The sequence below is a fragment of the Saccopteryx bilineata genome, chromosome 4 (genome assembly GCF_036850765.1).
Source record: "Saccopteryx bilineata isolate mSacBil1 chromosome 4, mSacBil1_pri_phased_curated, whole genome shotgun sequence".
Lineage (NCBI taxonomy): Eukaryota > Metazoa > Chordata > Mammalia > Chiroptera > Emballonuridae > Saccopteryx > Saccopteryx bilineata.
The window spans coordinates 163327299-163346868 of record NC_089493.1 but is presented as its reverse complement, the minus strand read 5'-3'; the positions used below and the strand labels follow the sequence as shown (position 1 = coordinate 163346868).

The 19570-nt window shown below is 44.5% G+C and overlaps 1 protein-coding gene across 1 annotated transcript; it reads right to left on the bottom strand.

Annotated features, from left to right (window-relative positions):
- Positions 1 to 8181: 8181 nt before the first annotated feature.
- WNT8A (Wnt family member 8A) lies at positions 8182 to 19115 on the bottom strand. Its single transcript, XM_066276780.1, has 8 exons — positions 19048 to 19115; positions 18921 to 18954; positions 18532 to 18670; positions 17011 to 17136; positions 16131 to 16273; positions 14260 to 14770; positions 8611 to 8657; positions 8182 to 8217 (listed from the first exon to the last, which is right to left on the bottom strand). The coding sequence occupies exons 1-8, from the start codon at positions 19113 to 19115 to the stop codon at positions 8182 to 8184; spliced, it is 1104 nt and encodes a 367-aa protein (XP_066132877.1).
- Positions 19116 to 19570: the final 455 nt, after the last annotated feature.

Genomic DNA, 19570 nt, shown 5'->3' with positions numbered 1-19570 from the left:
CTGAGAAGGAGGATTATGTGACACTATGGGAAAATGCATCCATACCCTTAGCCCAGCCCTATCCTCCAAACTCTGAAAATAGTTTAGCATCAACCCCAGGGCATTGGTGAGTGTGAGGAACTCATGAAGATTGGGAGTGTGCCCTTACCAAAAGATTTTATGAAGCTCCCTGCCAAGCTGGCCTTGGATTAACCCCATAGGTTTCCCAGCCAGAGCTATCCCAGCTGTTTTGCTCTCCAGTTAATCTGTGGAATTGACCAACTGAGTTTGACCATGACTGGCTTTGTTTTGCAAAACAAAATTGGTAAGGCAGGCCTCATGCTGATGGACTGAATGCTGTCATCAGCCCAATTCAAAGGGTGCCAGAAAGCAAGGAAATGAAGTTCAATTTCCTCATGTTAAATGATAGCTTATCATAACGATTATAACCCTGATGCAGCTCAGAGCAAAGTATTTGATTGCTTTTTTTTGTGAACAGCAATTAACCATTCTCTCCTTGCATGTTTTCCTCTAACCCCATTCCTATCCTAATCATGATTAAGGCTCATTGGAAAGGGCAGTTCTCTACTGTTAATGGTCAGAAAACCAAAGCCTTCATTTTTACTCCTACCAACCTGTCATGGTTTTACATTTATTCTAGGAAGCACAAGATTTGTTTTAGAACAAAACAGAAACTAGTAGAAGAGTGTGAGAAGAGGAGTCATTCTGGCTGCAGAGACCTTGTAATGTTCAACTCCTCTCACTACCTGGATGAGCTTCGCATCAGTTCTGGGCCAGACAGACATTGGTTGCTTTGATCCCTGCATTCCCACTGCCCCTGTATACACAGCCATTAGAATGTGTATCACACCACATATTGATGAGCACAGGTGTGCTTTCCTTCTTGAGTGGGAGGGACTATGTCCCTTCATCTCTATGTCCCCAGCAGGCACCTTGCATAGTCCCTGACCCATAGAAGGCATTAATTGAATGAATAGAGTGATGGAGCCCGCACCCCAAAGGTTAGCTCAAATACTTCCCTACCTGTCAGAAGCCTGTACCTGTCTAGTCCCAGAATCAAAATGAGGTTTAGTTGCTCAGCTTCCTCATTGGGCAATTGTCGGTATTGATGAGAGCGGTATGATCATTCTTAGGACTTGTACCTGTGCCCTTTTCCATTTACTCCCATGGATTCAGAAACTATCTTTGAGCCTGACCTGTGGTGGTGCAGTGGGTAAAATATCGACCTGGAATGCTGAGGTCACCGGTTCAAAACCCTGGGCTTGCCTTGTTAAGGTACATACAGGAAGCAACTACTACGAGTTGATACTTCCCGATTCTCCTTTCTCTCTCTCTCTTTACCCCTTCTCTCTCCCCTCTCCCTCCTCTCTCAAAAACTCAATTAAAAAAAAAAGAAAAGGCCCTGGCTGGTTGGCTCAGTGGTAGAGCATCGGCCTGGCGTGCAGAAGTCCCGGGTTTGATTCCTGGCCAGGGCACACAGGAGAAGCGCCCATCTGCTTCTCCACCCCTCCCCCTCTCCTTCCTCTCTGTCTCTCTCTTCCCCTCCTGCAGCCAAGGCTCCATTGGAGCAAAGATGGCCCGGGCGCTGGGGATGGCTCCTTGGCCTCTGCCCCAGGCGCTAGAGTGGCTCTAGTCACAACATAACGACGCCCCGGATGGGCAGAGCATCACCCCCTGGTGGGCAGAGCGTTGCCCCCTGGCGGGCGTGCCAGGTGGATCCCCGTCGGGCGCATGCAAGAGGCTGTCTGACTGTCTCTCCCTGTTTCCAGCTTCAGAAAAATACAAAAAAAAAAAAAATGTCCGACAAGGTGGTGGTGCAGTGGATAGAGCGTTGAACTGGGACACAGAAGAACCAGGTTTGAAACCTCGAGGTTGCCACTTGAGTGCGGGCTCATCCAGCTTGAGCAAGGGCTCACCAGCTTGAGTTCAGAGTCACTGATTTGTGCATGGTATCATAGACATGACCCCATGGTCACTGGCTTGAGCACAAAGGTTGCTGCCTTGAAGCCCAAGGTCGCTGGCTTAAGCAAGGTGTCACTTACTCTGCTGTAGCCCCCCAGTCAAGGCACTAATGAGAAAGCAATCAATGAACAAATAAGGTGCCACAACGAAAAATGATGCTTCTCATCTCTCTCCCTTCCTGTCTGTCTGACCCTATCTATTTCTCTTTCTGACTCTCTGTCTCTGTAAAAAAAAAAAAAAAAAAGAAACTATCTCTGTATTGGTGACTTCTAAATTTGCATCCCCATCTCAAATTTCTTCTCTAATTTGTCATCCAGCTTTTTTAATTTTTTATTTTATTTTATTTATTCATTTTAGAGAGGAGAGAGAGAGAAGGGGGGAGGAGCAGGAAGCATCAACTCCCATATGTGCCTTGACCAGGCAAGCCCAGGGTTTCGAACCGGTGACCTCAGTGTTTCCAGGTCAACGCTTTATCCACTGCACCACCGCAGGTCAAGCTCATCCAGCTTTTTTTAGAGAAAAAGAAAAAAAAATTCTCTGAGAGAGAATCAGAGAGAGGGATAGATAGGGACAGACAGATAGGAATGGAGAGAGATGAGAAGCATCAATCATTAGTTCTTTGTTGCAACACCCTAGCCGTTCATCGATTGCTCTCTCACACGTGCCCCGACCGCGGGCCTTCAGCAGACTGAGTAACCCCTTGTCCGAGCCAGCGACCCTGGGTCCAAGCTGGTGAGCTTTTTGCTCAAGCCAGATGAGCCCGCGCTGAAGCTGGCGACCTCGAGGTCTCCAACCTGGGTCCTTCTGCATCCCAGTCCGACGCTCTATCCACTGCGCCACCGCCTGGCCAGGCCAGCTTTCCCAGTCTTAATAACCAAGTGTCTGTTTGGTATCTCCACTTGCATGTCTCAGAAAAATTTCAAAATTAACATGCTTAAACCAGAACTCTTGATTCCCATCTTTCCATTAGCCTTACTTTGGTCCTCTCTCATTCTGCCGATGTTCATAAGTGGCACCACCTGCTACTCAGTTACTAGAAGCTAGAAAACGAAGTCATCCTAGATGATCCCTCTTCTCCCAGCCACCACATCCAATCCATCAACAAATTTTAGTGGTTTCACCTCTTTTATACCTACTGTTCATCTTCCCTCTTCTCTCCATTCACTGTTTCTGCCTTAGTCCAAGCTACCGTCAGCTCTTACCTGGCCTAATACAATTGTAACCTTGTCTTCAGACCTCCACACTTGCCTCTTTCCAGTCCTTTTCCATGAAGCAGCCAGTATGAGTTTTCTTACAAAATAAATAGGATCCTATCACTACTCTGCTTCAAATCTTCTAATTGCTTCCCATTTCTCTGAAACAAAAATTTGAATTTTTATTGTGACCTATTGGATTTGCATGATGTGGCCCTTGCTTGCTTTTTTTTTTTGTTTTTCTTTTTTTCCTCAGGTGAGAGGAGGGAGGATAGTGAGGCAGACTCCTGCATATGCCCTGACCAGGATCCACCTGGCAATCCTGTCTGGAGCCAGTACTTGAGTACCAAGCTATTTTTAGTACCTGAGACTAACATTCTCAGACCAACCAAGCTATCCTGAGCACCTGGGGCCAATGCTCAAACTGATCAAGCTACTGGCTGCGGGAGGAGAAGAGTGAGAGGAGGAAGAGAGGGAGAGTGGGAGAAGGAGATGGCCACTTCTACTGCATGCCCTTACCAGGAATCAAACACTGGGATGTCCATACACTAGACTGATGCTCTGTCCACTGAGCCACCTGCCAGGGCCACCCTTGCTTACTTTTCTAAGTTCACCTATGCCACCACATGCAAACCATGCTCCAGTGACATCAACTGTTGATCATTTCTTGGAATTTTCCAAACTCTTTTCTGCTTTGGGCCTTATTGCTTGTTAATGCTTCTCTCTGGAATAGGCTTTCCTGCAGCTCATATTCATCCTTTAGGTATCAGCTTAAATGTCAACTTTACAGAGAACCTTCTCAAACCACATTTTCTAAAGATGTCGCTGCCTTATTATAAGATCTCTACTTATTTCGTCATGACAATTATCTCAGTCTGTAAGAATTTATTTATTTATTTTTATTTTATTTTTTTACAGGGACAGAGAGAGAGAGAGTCAGAGCGAGGGATAGATAGGGGCAGACAGGAACGGAGAGAGATGAGAAGCATCAATTATCAGTTTCTCGTTGCGACACCTTCGTTGTTCATTGATTGCTTTCTCATAAGTGCCTTGCCCACGGGCCTTCAGCAGACAGAGTGACCTCTTGCTCGAGCCAGCGACCTTGGGTCCAAGCTGGTGAGCTTTTTGCTTAAGCCAGATGAGCCCACGCTCAAGCTGGCAACCTCGGGGTCTCAAACCTGGGTCTTCCGCATCCCAGTCCGATGCTCTATCCACTGCGCCACCGCCTGGTCAGGCAAGATTTTTTTTTTTAAATGTTGACTCTATATGTCCTCCATGAGGGCAGAGACCTTATCTGTGTCATGAACTTCCTCATCCCTTGCATTAAGTGCTATCTATGCCTATATATGCCCATGCCTATGTATTGTGTAGGTTTTCAGTAAATATTTATGCAATGAATGGATAGATGAAGTGGGTTATAAATAAGGGTACTATATAATTATTATCAACTTTTCAGAATGAAAAGAGGCACGATTACAAGTGTACTTCAGATAACAGACATAAACCACGAAGTAATAGAGCACTCGGTTTCCAGAGATACGAGAAGTCAAGGTGACCCTGACTTAGTACCCTACAATATTTTTTCTTCTTCATTTTTCCGAAGCTGGAAACGGGGAGGCAGTCAGACTCCCGCATGCGCCCGACCGGGATCCACCCGGCATGCCCACCAGGGGGCGATGTTCTGCCCATCTGGAGCATCACTCTGTTGCATCCAGAGCCATTCTAGCGCCTGAGGCAGAGGCCACAGAGCCATCCCCAGCGCCCAGGCCATCTTTGCTCCAATGGAGCCTCGGCTGCAGGAGGGGAAGAAAGAGACAGAGAGGAAGGAGAGGGGGAGGGGTGGAGAAGCAGATGGGCGCTTCTCCTGTGTGCCCTGGCCGGAAATGGAACCCGGGACTCCTGCACACCAGGCCGACGCTCTACCACTGAGCCAACTGGCCAGGGCCCTACAATATTTTTATTATTCAGGTGAAGACAAGTTAAGGTGAATACCAAGGAAGGAAACAAGGGGTCATGCAGTGAAGGGTAGTGTATAGTAGGGTGAATGAGCTCTTTTCCTTTGCCTTGAGTTTAAATGGTAATAATATGTTTGGGAGCCTCATATAGTCTTGTCTTTCCCTTTTAAAAGATTTTTATTTGTTAAATTTTTTTTTTTAGATTTTACTTATTCATTTTTAGAGAAACAGGAGAGATAGAGGGAGAGAGAGAGAAAATGGGAAGAGCAGGAAGCATCAACCTCTATATGTGCCTTGACTGGGCAAGACCAGGGTCCCGAACCAGTGACCTCAGTGTTCCAGGTCGACACTTCATCCATTGCACCACCACAGGTCAGGCTCCTTTTAAAAATATTTTTAAATTTTTATTCATTGATTTTATGCCTGGCCTGTGATGGTGCAGTGGATAAACCATTGACCTAGAATGCTGGAATGCAGTGGATAAACCAGCTGAGGCTGCCGGTTCAAAACCCTAGGCTTGCCTGGCCAAGGCAATACAACAAGCAATCAATGAACAACTAGGAGTTGATCAGTGAAGCAACTATGAATTGATACTACTCACTTCATGCCCCCCTCTTTCCTCTCTCTGTAAAATCAATAAATAAAGTCTAAAAAAAATGTACTCTTTGATTTTAGAGAGAGTGAAGGGAGGGGAGACAGAAACATCGATCTGTTCATGTATGTGCCCTGATGGGGGATTGAACCCACAACCTTTGTGTATCCGGACAATGCTCTAACCAACTGAGCTATCTGTCCAAGGCCCTCATTTTTACCTTTTTCTTTTTTTAAATATAACACATCCAAGCCCTCCCCGATCAGATAACTGTCTGAATTACTGCCCAGATGGTTGGTTCTGAGAGTAGTAGGGAACTCCCCACCTCCAACACAGAGGACCTAAGGGTTGCTTGACCTTGGAATTACAAGACCTGAGATCTATCTAACCTTTAACTTGAAAAATGTTGGCAAGTCTTGGCCAAATTGTTTTGCCTCTTCTGGAAGGTGAGAAGATAGTAGATGATTCCTAAGGTCTCTTCTCTAAGATTTCATGACTTGTAAATATTATACCACCTTTGGGCAAGATTGTTTAATGTCTGATGTTGGGAGAGACTAGCCACCTACCACATGCAGTGTTGTAAAAGGTTTTTCAGAGGCACCAACAGAGTAACATGGCCCTACTTTCAAAGAGGAGACTTGTCAGCCCTATTGTTGAAGACATAGAAAAATACTTAATGCCTAGATATCACAGGCAGTCTATCAAACAATTGGCAGGCAATATCAAGGAGCAGATAGACCTCAAACAGGAAGTGTTTGGAGATGGAGAGGCAGGAGATAGGGCAAAGGTATTTCAGGGAGGGAAATGGTCTCAACTAGACACAGAAGTTGCATGGGAATGGTGTGTACAAAAAACTGCCATCATCTGGTTTTTCTGAGGAAGCAAAGGATAAAATTGAAAAGACAACTTAGGAGCAGTTACCGCCAGGAAGAATAGTGGGCTAGGGGAAGAAAGGAAAGAAGGTGATTGTTTACCTTTTGGTCTACTTATTTATTTCTTCTTTTCTTTTATTTTTTTCTTTATTTTTTGGTCTATTTCTTGAATTTTTTCTATTTTTTATTTTTAAGATTTTATTTATTGATTTGAGAGAGAGAGAGAGAGAGAGAGAGAGAGTGAGTTGGGCGGAGGGGCAAGAAGCATCAACTTGTAGTATAAGCCTTGACCTGGCAAGCCTGGGGTTTCAAACTGGTGACATCAACATTCCAGGTCAGAGCTCTATCCACTGTGCCACTAACAGATCAGGCTCTTGAACTTTCTTTTTTTAAATTTATTGATTTTAGAGAGGAAAGGGAGAAAGAGAAACATCAATTTATTCCACTTATTTATGCATTTATTGGTTGATTCTTTTATGTGTCCTGGCCAGGGATCGAACCCACAGCCTTGGTGTATCAGAAGGACACTCTAACCAACTGAACTACCCAGCCAGACTACTTACTTCTAAATTGTTTGAATTTTAATAAAATATTTTCATAGAACAAATTTTTTTTATCTTTACAGTAGGATAATGTCAAGTTTAGGAGATTGTCTAGCCAAAGGATTAGGATTTTGTCTAGGACACTGCAAGTTTTTTTGTTTTTGATCAAGTCATGTTGACCATGGCCAGGTAGCTCAGTTGGGTATAGAGTCGTTCTGATATGCCAAAGTTGCATGTGTAAAGTCAGCAGGCAAAATATCAGTTACTGAGTTAGTGCAAATATCAGGCAGAAGTAATGGAGAGGAGGGGATCGATTTGGTGGACAAACCAAAGAAGATTAAATATGAAAAGTTGAACAGAGGAAGGAATCAGGGATGACTCATAAGTAAGCCTCAGTTGCTGAATGTTTCATTAGAGCACTGGAAACAGAGAAGTCATGAGAAAATTTTGTCATTCAAGTAGAAACGGCCAGTGAAACATAGAAGCTGTGGTGCTTAGAGCTGCATAGAGATGGGGATTTAGGAATCATTAATGGCCTGACCTGTGGTGGCACAGTGGATAAAGCATCGACCTGGAGTGCTGAGGTCACTGGGTTAGAAACCCTAGGCTTGCCTGGTCCAGGGACCTATGGGAGTCAACACTTCCTGCTCCTCCTCCCCTTCTCTCTCTCTCTCCTCACTAAAAAAATAAAATAAAAATAATTAGGAGTTATCAACAGAGTAATAAAACTGAAATTTTAGAGTACATAACTTCTCCACAGGTGAGAGTAGAGAAGGAACTATATCCTGACTGTCAAGTTCATGTTCTTGCCCGCACACCATCTCAAGCCCTAGCTGAAGAGGACCTTGATGATTGAGGCCCCAGCTGATAAAGCTGAGAATTAAGACTACTTGGCTGAAATGGAGGGGTCAGATATAAACTTGGACAAGGGAGAAATGCAAGCGGAGCCTGATAGGGCAGTCAGAGTTCTGTGACAGTCAAGATTAGGTAGATTTTTCAGATACTTGAGGGCAAAAAAGTAATGGCAGTTGAGGCTTGAGAAGGATTCACACCCCACTTAACTCTTTATAGAAACCCAAAGTAGGTGTATTTGAAGACAATCTAAGAAAAAAGAGTGTGAGAAAGAACTAGTGAAAAACTGGAGTGATTAGGGTTACTTAACTTGAAGAAAAGAAGTGCATGAAGGCCTGAATCCATAATGAGAGGTCCTAGAAAATTTGGTAGGCTTAAAATATAGTGATGCCTCCTTACCTGTGGCACAGTGGATAAAGTGTTAACCTGGAATGCTGAGGTTGCCGGTTTGAACCCAGGGCTTGCCCGGTCAACCACATACAAACAACTAAGGTGAAGTAACTATGAGCTGATACTTCTCAATCTCCCCACCCCTTTCTCCTCTCTGTGTAAAATCAATAACTAAAATTAAAAGGAAAAAAATATATATATAGCAGTGCTGATTCAGGTTAGACATGCAACAAGTGTCCTAATAAGCAGTACCAGATTGGAGGTGACTGGTATCCCTCTCCCTAATGGTCTTGCAGAACAGTGTACAATGTGCTTCTCTCCCTTTAGCTTCGAAGTAGATCTCTCCTGTTAAGAAGCAGGTGGTTGAGGCCCTGGCCAGTTTGCTCAGTGGATAGAGAGCATAGGCCCTCTGGGTGTATGGACATCCCAGGTTCGATTCCCGGTCATGGCACACATGAGAAATGACCATCTGCTTCTCTTCCTCTCCCTCTCCCACCTCTCTCTCTCTTCACGTCTCGTTGCCAGTGACATGACTGGTTTGAGTATCACCCCCAGGCACTGAGGATAGCTTGGTTAATTCTAGCAATGGCCCTACATGTGGGTTGCTGGGTGGAGCCTGGTTTGGGGCACATGTGGGAGTCTGTCTCTCTTTCTCCCCTACTCTCATTTAAAAAAAAATCTGGTACAGATTGCAAGGAGTTCTTGGTGAAGGAATGACAAGGGATCTTCTCAGGATCTTTCATCAAGGGCTGAATGGGAAACTGAGAATCTGAGAGGAACGTGGGAATAAACGTGGACACCTGGTACACCACTGGGCCTTTCCCTTACTCACATCCCACCCACCTCCTCATATCCCTGCTTTTATTACCCATAGCCTCCTTATTCCCTCACTGGCCAAGTACTGTATGAAGCTTCCTACAGCCCTGGCCTAATTTCCTTAATGCTTCCCACTGGTCATTGTGGGACATCCCATCCTTTCCCTGATGAAAAGGGCAGCCTGAGGGTGGGGACAGCACCAGCCATGCAGAGTGTTCAGGCCCCTGGAGCCTAATATTATGTCTTCAGCTATCTCACTCGGTGATACTAAATGGGCTACTACAGGGGTCGGGAAACTTTTTGGCTGAGAGAGCCATGAATGCCACATATTTTAAAATGTAATTCTGTGAGAGCCATACAACGACCCGTGTACGTGACTCATTATTCAATGAAAATTTGGTGTTGTCCCGGAGGACAGCTGTGATTGGCTCCAGCCACCTGCAGTCATGAACATGAGCAGTAGGAAATGAATGGACTGTAATACATGAGAATGTTTTATATTTTTAACGTTATTTTTTTCCTAAAGATTTGTCTGCGAGCCAGATGCAGCCATCAAAAAAGCCACATCTGGCTCGTGAGCCAGAGGTTCCCGACCCCTGAGCTACTGTATTCCTGAGTCTAAACCCATCCTTGTTCCAATGGTAGCGAATGCTGCAGGATTAGGTAGTCCTACCCAAATGTCTTTTTATTTAAACATTATTATTTTATTGTTCCCAAATGTCTTTAACCTCCTTTAGAAGTCTTTGCTCTGGTCCTTGCTTTTATTTCATTTTCTCCCAGCCCAAATGTCTTTATCTGAGCTCTTCACTGTTTTGTGATCAAGAATTATGAGTAGTTTGTGACCTGGGGCTATAAATTTGTCTTTCTCTGGATTCTGTTTTTCCTTCCTTTATTCTCTAAAATAAACACCCCTCCTTTGACATTCCTTTTGAAACTTTGACTTCAAATAATAGACAGTAATGGTTAGCCTTTTTCATTGAGTAGCCCCTGAGAACCAGGATTCTGCCCTCCCAAGTCAGCAGGAGTCTGGCTATCTGCTTTCTCATTCTAAAGAAGGCCTTTGCAAGTCAAAAGTTAGGTCTCTCCATTCTGGAGAGGGGCTGAGAAATGTGACTCTCCAATTTGCAGAAGAGGGAGCAAGAGGACACCTTTCACTGCATATGAATGGTAGGCACTCAATACAAAAGCTGTCAAGACAGTTAAGATATTTGCTGAAGATCCCTGGGCTTCCACAGTGTAAGTGGTGGATAAGCAAATATTGGTAGCAGGTCTGAATTCAAATCTATCTCCCTGTGTTTAATTTTAGATTGAGTGCTTAACTTCTCTGAGTCAGTTTCCTCAGTATTAAGGGGGGGAATAATTGTAACATTTTATTTGGATTGTTTTGAGGATTAAAGGAGATAGTATATATTAAGCATGTGACCCATAGTAGGAGTTCAGTTACTTCCTTTCCACCCCTACCTGTACGATAATCCAGCAGCAAGCCCTGAGGAGATTGGCAGGAACCACAGGAAGCTCAAAGAAAAGGCCTCATGATTTTCTTTGGAGTACCTGATTCTATCCACAGTGAAAGTCAGATAGAGAGAAGGAAGAGGAGGAGAAAGAGAAAGAGAAAAACCTTTATAAAGGCCTGACAAGCATAAGCATAGGATGAGAAAATCCAGGCTTCTTTAATCTAGGATGAGAAAATCCAGGCTTCCATTCTCCAGGTGATTCCTGAAATATGGGAACAGGCTCATGGACAGATGTCCCTCATTGAATTGATTCCTTTTTCAGCCAGGTTTTCAAATCCACCACCACCAGATTGTGGCCAATCTTCCTGTTTTGGGTCCTGAACCTATTGAACAGGGGCGTTTTACTGTTCTGTCACCTTAATGATAGCCAGCTTGTTAAGGATGAGCCAAAAGGGAAGGGGTAACTAATGAATCTGAATGACACTGTAATGCCTTGGACTGAATCCCTGACAGGAAGGTGATGGATGTAGCGAAATTCAAATTCCTTTAGTTTCTGGCCAAGGGTCCATGTGGGGAGATTGGTTAATGTGATTGATTGCCACAAGGGTAAGATGAATGAGGATGGAAGAGGTTTGGAAAGAGTGGGACTAATGAGCTTTTTGGGGAAGTTGACAAACTTTCCATGGAATTTCCAATTGCTCTGGGTTTCATTAGTGAAAACCTCAGATATAAACCCACGGAAAACACAAGGCATGCTCTTCTTGAATGACAGTTTGGACAGGTTAGCAGGGATCTTTTTGTTTCTGCAAGTACCCCCTAACATTATTTGGGAATGTCAGCAAGGTCCTGGGGAAAGTGTCAAAGCATCAGATACCTGGGTTCTTTGGATGGAGATGTGGTTAGGAATACTGTAAAGGAAGAAAATGCAGGTTGTTCATTTTCCCAGCACAGAGGCACAACTGAGGTTTCATGATGGGTACTTTGACATCTATGTTTACTGAGGGTTTAACCGCAAGACCAGATAATTTTATGTGGTTTTTTTTTTTTTTCATTGAGTCACAGGGAAATAATCTTTTGGTTGCCAATTTCTTCACCACAATTTTGTGCTTAGATAATATCTCTTCCATTCCCCTTTCCATTACCTCTGCAAGCAAACACACACACACACACACACACACACACACACACACACACACACCCTATAATTCTTTTCTCTGTCACTAACTGTAGAATGTTTTTTACCTTCCTTAGAAGGAGGGAGGCAGAGGAAATGTTCCCTTCTTTTGACATAGACTAAATTTTTGTGGATTTCTTCTTGTGTCTGGCATCTGTGGTAGTTTGTATTTTTTTAATTATTGATTTTTAGGAAGGGATGGAAACATCGATCTGTTCCTGTATGTGCTGTGATTGGAAATCGAAACTAATCTTTGTGAATTGGGAATACCTCTAACCAACCAAGGTATCCAGCCAGGGCTGTGGTCGTTTTAAAAAATATATATATATTTTATTATTATTATATTCTATTTTAAATTTTCTTGATTTATTTTAGAGAGAGAGGAGAGAGAAACATCAATTTGTTGTTACAGTTATTTATGCATTCATTAGTTGATTCTTGTATGTGCCCTCATGGGGATCAAACCCAGAACCTTGGCATATAAGGATGATGCTAGGGCTATGGTAGTTTTAAATGCATCAGGGAGGACTCTCAAGGCTTATAGTTTCTCCTGAGATGCTAACTATCTTAATGAACATTTCACCTTGCTTTTCACTTAAAAGGGCGGGAGAATTAGTTATTTTCTGTTGACATTTAAAAACATAACTTACACTTAGCCTTTGCAGAGAGGGGAGACCCCAAGGCTGAGATGCTCAGATTTAGGAAGCTAGTGATGCATCCCCAAGGCTCTTTTTGGGAAACTACTCCTCCCCCAAAGATTGCCAGTGGAAGATGCAGAAGTGTAAATGAGGAAGTAGAATCCACAACTTTCCTAGTCTCTTGCCCTGGGGCCCAGGTCCTTGGTGTACAGACACCTCAGGAAGCCCAAGTTAAGAAAGTCAACACACTTTGAATATGGTTCAAGTTCAAAGCGCTTCCTTGTTCCTCAAGTTGCTTAGGTTGCATTAAAATAATACCTTTTAAATCTGGGAGTCTGGATTGTTTTCTTGTTGGCCAGTTTCCAGTCTGTTTTACTCTCTGTACTCTGTGAGACACTGATGTCAGGGGGATAGGATAGTTCCAGTTTCTCCCGCAGCCTTGTGCATAATTGGAACACAGAGACAGGGTTCCCCATTCCCTTTCCCATCCTAAGTTTTCCAAAAAGAGAAAAAGTCTCAGCTGGATATATATTCTAGAAGCATTTATTGCAAAATAAAGTTGAGTTCCCAATCGAGAAAAATAACAAAATACAGTCATTTCATAGCTCTTTGGGGGGGGGGGAATCTCTCTTGGGAGAGGTATCTGGATAAATTGTAGTCACCTGTCCACTTAATTAGGACCAGTATTACTTCTCTGTGGCTGCAGAGATGGTTTTTGTTTTTTTTTTGTTTTTTTTTTTTTAAAGATTTAAACACAGTAACATAGTTTCTTTTTTCTTTTTTTTTTTAATTTTTTATTCATTTTAGAAAGGAGAGAGAAAGAGAAGGGGGAGGAGCAGGAAGCATCAACTTCCATATGTGCCTTGACCAGGCAAGCCCAGGGTTTTGAACCGGTGACCTCAGCATTTCCAGGTCGACGCTTTATCCACTGCGCCACCACAGGTCAGGCTGCAGAGATGGTTTTTGAGCTAGAAGAATCCTCATCTTATGTTGGGTTCTGTTTTCCCCAGGGTTAGGTGGGAAGAATTTTTCAAAAGTGTATACTCAGGTGAAGAACCCAACACCCTAAAAGCTTCCCACAAGGCAGGTATGTAGTCTCTGCCCCACTCATCTATCTGCATGACCTTGTAGCTGGTCATTTTTACATTTTATTTATTGATTTCCTTTATAGAAGAGAGAGAGAGAGAATAAGAGAAAGAGAAGTCAGTTTGTCGTTCCATCCATTCCTGCATCCCTTGATTCTTGTATGTGCTCTGACTAGGGATCAAACTCACAACCTTGGCACATTGGGATGATGCTCCAACCAGCTGAGCTATCCAGCCAGAGCATAGCTGGTCTTTTTGGAGCTAGCCAGAGTAGAGGAAGATTGCTCCTTCGGGAGTCTGGACGGACTGCTTTTGTTTTTTGCTTCCGTTCCCTCTGATTTTTAGAGCACAGCTAGATTGGCTGTGGTCTGAAACTTACAGGGAAAAGTACTCCGAAAGTCCCACTGGATATGGATCCCAACCCAAATAAGCTGCAGAAGTTCAGGTACAAAGACTAGGCAGTAACTTGTAGGAAGACGGATGGGGTCCTCCTAAATTAGGATGATCATGTTCAAATTTCAGCTGTCAAGAATAAGCTGTATAATTTTGAGCCTCAATGTTCCCAGGTATAGCAGACATCAAGAGGACTATAGACCAACCCTGTGACTTTCCAATTGTTTTTCAACCAACTCTTTCCAAAAGAGAAATGGTGTCCCCTTTCATTGTCATTCAATTTGAGCAAGTAAGTTTGTGTGGGATGTTGTCAAGTGCGGCCCGTGCCTTGGGAGAAAGCTCTGGGGAGCGTGTGCAGTAGTACCTGTTCACAACATGCCTACACTGGTCACACTTGACTGTACAGCACCACTGGAATTTGCAGTTACAGCTGCTGATGGCCTCAGTTCTCCTCTCTTCCACCTGCAAGCCACACTCAGTGCACAGATGCCCGCAGCTGTGCCGTTCGCACCTGGATGTGTTGTGGCTATTCTGCAGACATTCCCGACCCTCTGTGCCATAGATGCCCAGGCTGGAATTATGGATACAGTAATCTGGCGATTCCTCTAAAAAAATTAGCTCAGCCTCTGCGCTAGGAAGGAAGGCTTCAGCGGGTGCCCAGTGGCTCTCGGCGCTGTTCCCGGCCCTTAGCTGTCGCTTATCCATCTCAATTTTCAGTGCCCGGTCATACTTGGCCTTTAGGTAGTCTCCCATTTCCCGGAAGTCAGCCAGCTGCAGCCAGCAGGTCTGGATGCTGCAGCTCCCCGAGATGCCATGGCATTTGCAGGTCCTTTTCATGGTGGCTCTCACTGCCTTCACAGAGAGACGGAGAGAGAAAGTACAAATGAGAGAATTGCTCTGGATAGGGAAGAACAAAGGTTAGCAACTAAATAGGATATTTTAGAGTTGTGCTTCTTAACTTTGGAGGAGCATCAGAATTACTTGGGGAAGCCCATGAAAAATGTTTATTCCTGGGCCCTACTTTAGATCTTATCAATTACAATGTTCAAGGGGTCAAGGGCCTTGGTGTAGGTAATTCTAAAGCTGCCCCGGGTGATTCTTAGGGAAAACCAGAAAAGTGTTGAAATGGTTACTGGAGTCAGGAAACCTAGATTCCAGGCCCAAACTTCAATACTTGTTAAACCTGTTGCTTTATCTCCCTAATTGGAATAAGAAGGATCAAGAAAGTATCAATACTTTGTAAACGATAAAGGAAAATATAATCATTGGCACTGTTATTGTTTTGAAGCTGGGGGTTAAAGTACTTGTGGGAGTCTGGATTTGTGCTCTGGGCCCCCTTCAGAAGGAAGGAAGCCCCTGGGGTCTGAACTCCCGCCCCACAGCAATTACCCACATGTGCAATTACTCTGAAGAGGTCTCCCCTTTCCTGTGCCCTGGACAACCAGAACATGTAGATACAGATAGGTTCATAGGAAAATTTTAGGCTCTTGGCTCTAAATCCAAATTGCTTCCATATTTTTGAGTTCAGAATACTTCAGGGATTGCCACCCACCAGAAGTTTTTTTTTTTTTTTTAAGATTTTATTTATTGATTTGAGAGAGAGAGAGAGAGAAGGGAAGAGGGAGAAACAGGAAGCATCAACTTGTAGTAGTTGCATCTCATAGGTGCCTTGACCAGGCAAGCCTGGAGCTTTGAACCAGCGACCTCAGTATTCCAGGTCAAGGCTTTATCCACTGTGCCACCATAGGTCAGGCCACCAGAAGTCTAGCAGAGAATAAACCCTCCAGAGTAGCCTAGATCAGTCCTAATCCCTTGAAGCCCAGACAGACTTTATTTAGGACAGAAGCTAGATGATAAGCCCATTGGTTTTCTAGAACATGCAGTTAAAGGTTGTCTTGATCCTGTATTCTCAGAAACCTGCCTGTGGATGGGCCAGAGCACAAGGATTAGTGTGATAAGAGGACTAGACTAGAGATCTGAGTTCATTATCTGGGTATGATGCTTAGTTGCATCACCTTGGTTAAGCCATTTGGCTTGACCTTAACTGGCATTGTCACTCAGAGAATGGGGATAGCCATCTCAGTCCTGCTGGGTGGTGTGAGGATGAGACATGGATATGAGACAGCCCTTGGTAAGTTGTGAAAGGCTGTACAGATATGAAGCTGTTGCCAGTACTGAGCCTGAGAGCTGACTGACAAACTCCTATACCCACCAGCCTGCCCACCCTGTTGTTGTGAAGATTCATCAGGGCTCTGGCATCCTTTCCCTTCTCCAGGCTGTCCACAAAGAGTTTGGAGATCCTTTCCCCAAATTCTACATTGTCGCTGCAGCCTCCCCAGATCCAGCCATGGCCTCCTATGCATAAGAAAAGAATAAGTTCTGAATACAGTTCCCTACTAAGTTTCAGGAGAAGACTCATGTTCATCTTGGCTGACACAGCCAAGCCATCCCCAAGAGCCCTAGAAGCACTTGAGGCTGTCACTGAAGGTTAGAGAAATGGACGTACGTGGGGCAGGTGGGGGGATTCCTATTCCCGAAGCCAACCATCCACCCTTCAGGTATTTCCCAGCTTTTTTTAAAAATTGATTTTAATTTATTGTGTTTACATAGATTCTAGTGTCGCCCCAAATGCATCCCTCCCTCTCTATTTCCCAGCTTTAAGCAATTAGTCTCTATACCCACAGTAAAAGACATTCTGGAATTCTGCACCATTACCCTACAATAGTCACTTCTTCCCTCATTAGTGACAAATCTGAATAAGTCTCTTGGGTGACAAATAATTGAGTGCTCTGGATATGGACAAGCCTTCTAAGGCTGAAATACGAAGGTTAGCTTTAAACTCTCTTTGGCTTCCTCATTCATAGATAGCTTGTTACTTTTAGAGTTCTGTGCTAAATGCTGTTCCTGAAATCACAGACCCAGGCTCAGCTCCCAGGAGAGTCTAGGTCCAGGAGCTCCCGCCCATGAAGTTGCCATTGGAGTCTAGGGGTTTGAGGGGACTGGAGTTGTGTCCCTCAGCCTTTCCCTGGAAGACGTTATCCTGCACGCAGCTCTGCACCGCTCACCTCTTCTCATCAGAGAGCCCAACTTACCTGTTTTTCCATTTTTTGACTCATCACAGCCACAGTTTTCAAAGTCGCCCATGCTGCAATTCTTGGTGATGGTATGCATGACTCCAGCAGAGCTGATAGCGTGAATGAATGAAGTCTCCCTGGTGGCTTTAGAGAGAGAAAGGAGACTGGAAACTTGGATACTGATGGCCTAAAGCAGGGAGACTTTGGAAAAGCACACTGTTTCTCTCCCTGTCCCCTGCCCCCTTTGGGTTTAAGAGGATGTTCTTCTACTTTGAGAGAATAGTACCTATCTCCTTACTTCATTTTTACTTTGTTCAGGCAGGAGTGAACATCCCCATGCTACAGACAGGGAAAGTAAAACCCAAAGATTAAGAGTGATGAGACTAAGGCCACTCTTCTCACCAACTGTGGTATTGGGACCAGGACTCTTCTCTCCTGAAGTTCAGCCTGGGCCTCTGGTCATTAGCCACTACTTTGGTCCTCTGGCAGTGAGGACTCAGGGCCATGAGGCTATCTTAGGAAAAAGAGAAGGACCTTTTCTTCTTTCTGACATGAAACTAGAGACATGTAATAATCATAATGATCATGGCTACCACTTACTGAGCTTGTATCTTACTAAGCTCTTTATAAAAAAAATAATTGTCCCATTTCATTTCCACACACTCCCCCATTCTTTCGGTATACCCCATGGGGAGATATTTATTTTTATCATCTTTTTTATGCCTTCCCCCAACTCTTCTCAGGCAACTCTTTATTGTCCCTTTGTAAATGACTTTTATGCAAACTACTACACATTGTTACAAACAGCTGCGCTGGTACACACATGCACACGTGCACATAGACACATACCCCACCTGAGACACAGCCCAATATGATCTCTCAGCTTCTCTGCTGTTTGGATTTTTAAAAAAAATTTTTTTTAATTATTTTTATTTATGTATTCATTTTAGAGGAGAGAGAGAGAGAGAGAGAGAGAGAGAGAGAGAGAGAGAGAAGGGGGGGAGGAGCAGGAAGCTTCAACTCCAATATGTGCCTTGACCAGGCAAGCCCAGTGTTTTGAACCAGCAACCTCAGCATTCCAGGTCGACGCTTTATCCACTGCACCACCACAGGTCAGGCTGCTGTTTGGATTTTATGACAGCTGGGCAGACTCCCTCAGGGGCTACAAACACAGAGCCTTTTCCCCATTTTTATTTCATGTAAATCAGTGCAAGATAAGCATGTAAAAACACACTAATACAGGCATGCAATAAAAAAATAGAGTAATGATTATTACCTTTGTATAGGAATACTTTTGTATTCCCTTCATTCGACCCTCATAGTACTCCTGGTGAGCTACACAGAGCTGGCCTTATCACAAAATGTCAAACTGGGCTTGAGAGGGGAAGGAACTCACCCAAGGTCACACAGCAGGAAGTGGCAAGTCAGCAGATCACTGATAACTTGTTCATTTCTCTGGGCACATATATGTTACTCATACCCACACACTGCAAGCCCACCCGCATGCACACATACCCCCTGGTACAGGTGCAGACTTACCACTTCTCAGCCTGTTGTGAGTAGAGAGCTGCAGAGCATTTTCAGGGCAGTTCCAGCGTTCCCAAGCAAACTGGAACTTACACTCCTCAATGCCACTCTGGGCACCCAGGGCCACACTGGTGGTGTAGGTCAGGTAGGCCTTGCAAAGGAAAAGGGCCATGAGCTTCAGCCCTGGCTCAGATCAGGTTGGCTGGGGTGTGGGGAGCAGGCAGGACTCAAAGGGTAGCTCTCCCTTAAGGAACAACCATTAAAAAGCCCCCAAAAAGAAGAACCATGGGTTCCTCTGGGTGAGGGACTTCTGACACTGTCTCCCTCCTCTCTCGTCCTTCCCCTAAAGAGTTCCCTTAGGAAGCTGGTTGGGTAGAAACAGAAGCCAGAGACCATCCTACCTTGGGACCTGTTATCAGGAAATTGTTCACTGACCTACCAAAAAGAGAAAAAGTGAGACATTGTAGAGCAGGGCTGATATAATAGGGGCTTCCTTGGCAGGGAGTGAGTGGTGGGGAAAGGACTTACCAGGCAGAGGCACTGAAGGTGGCACAGCATATGCCCACAGCCACCTTGAGCATGAACAGGTCCCCCATGACCCTGCCCACCCCTAGGGGACCAGATTCAGTCTAGGGACAAGTCCAGAGAAAAAGTGAGAAGGCAGGGTCTTTCTCAGTATATATGTGGGGAAATTCTGAATGGCCAAGGGGGAAAAATCAACAGCTCTTTTCATTTGTTCCTCACTGGCAGGACTTGCTGGAGCCACTGACCCAATGGGGGACCAGGGAGGAGGGACTCAGCCCAAAGCCTCAAGGAAAGCCCCGCCTCTCTAGCCTGTCTTCCCTCCCAGGCTGATAGAAGTCTTTCCATACCCTGCAGGTATCTTTCCTACAGAATTCAGACTTATGTCTTTTCCTGCTTGAGGACTCATTTCTCAGAATCCTGTAGCCTGTAACAGGTAAGGTTCCTAACCTTGGAGGCAGGTCACCTACCCTTTGTAGCTACAGTGTTCTTATCTGTCAATGAGGACCCAACCTTTGCCTTGCCTTCT

What these genes read in the sequence shown, in the direction of transcription:
- WNT8A (XM_066276780.1), bottom strand. Translation starts at nt 19,115, where the DNA reads ATGGGGGACCTGTTCATGCTCAAGGTGGCTGTGGGCATATGCTGTGCC. An exon ending in CTACTGCACACGCTCCCCAG is followed by an intron (nt 8,658 to 14,259) that starts AGCTTTCTCCCA and finishes ACATTGTACACT; the next exon opens with GTTCTGCAAGACCATTAGGG. An exon ending in TACCAGTCACCTCCAATCTG is followed by an intron (nt 8,218 to 8,610) that starts GTACTGCTTATT and finishes CTTTTTTCTTAG; the next exon opens with ATTGTCTTCAAATACACCTA.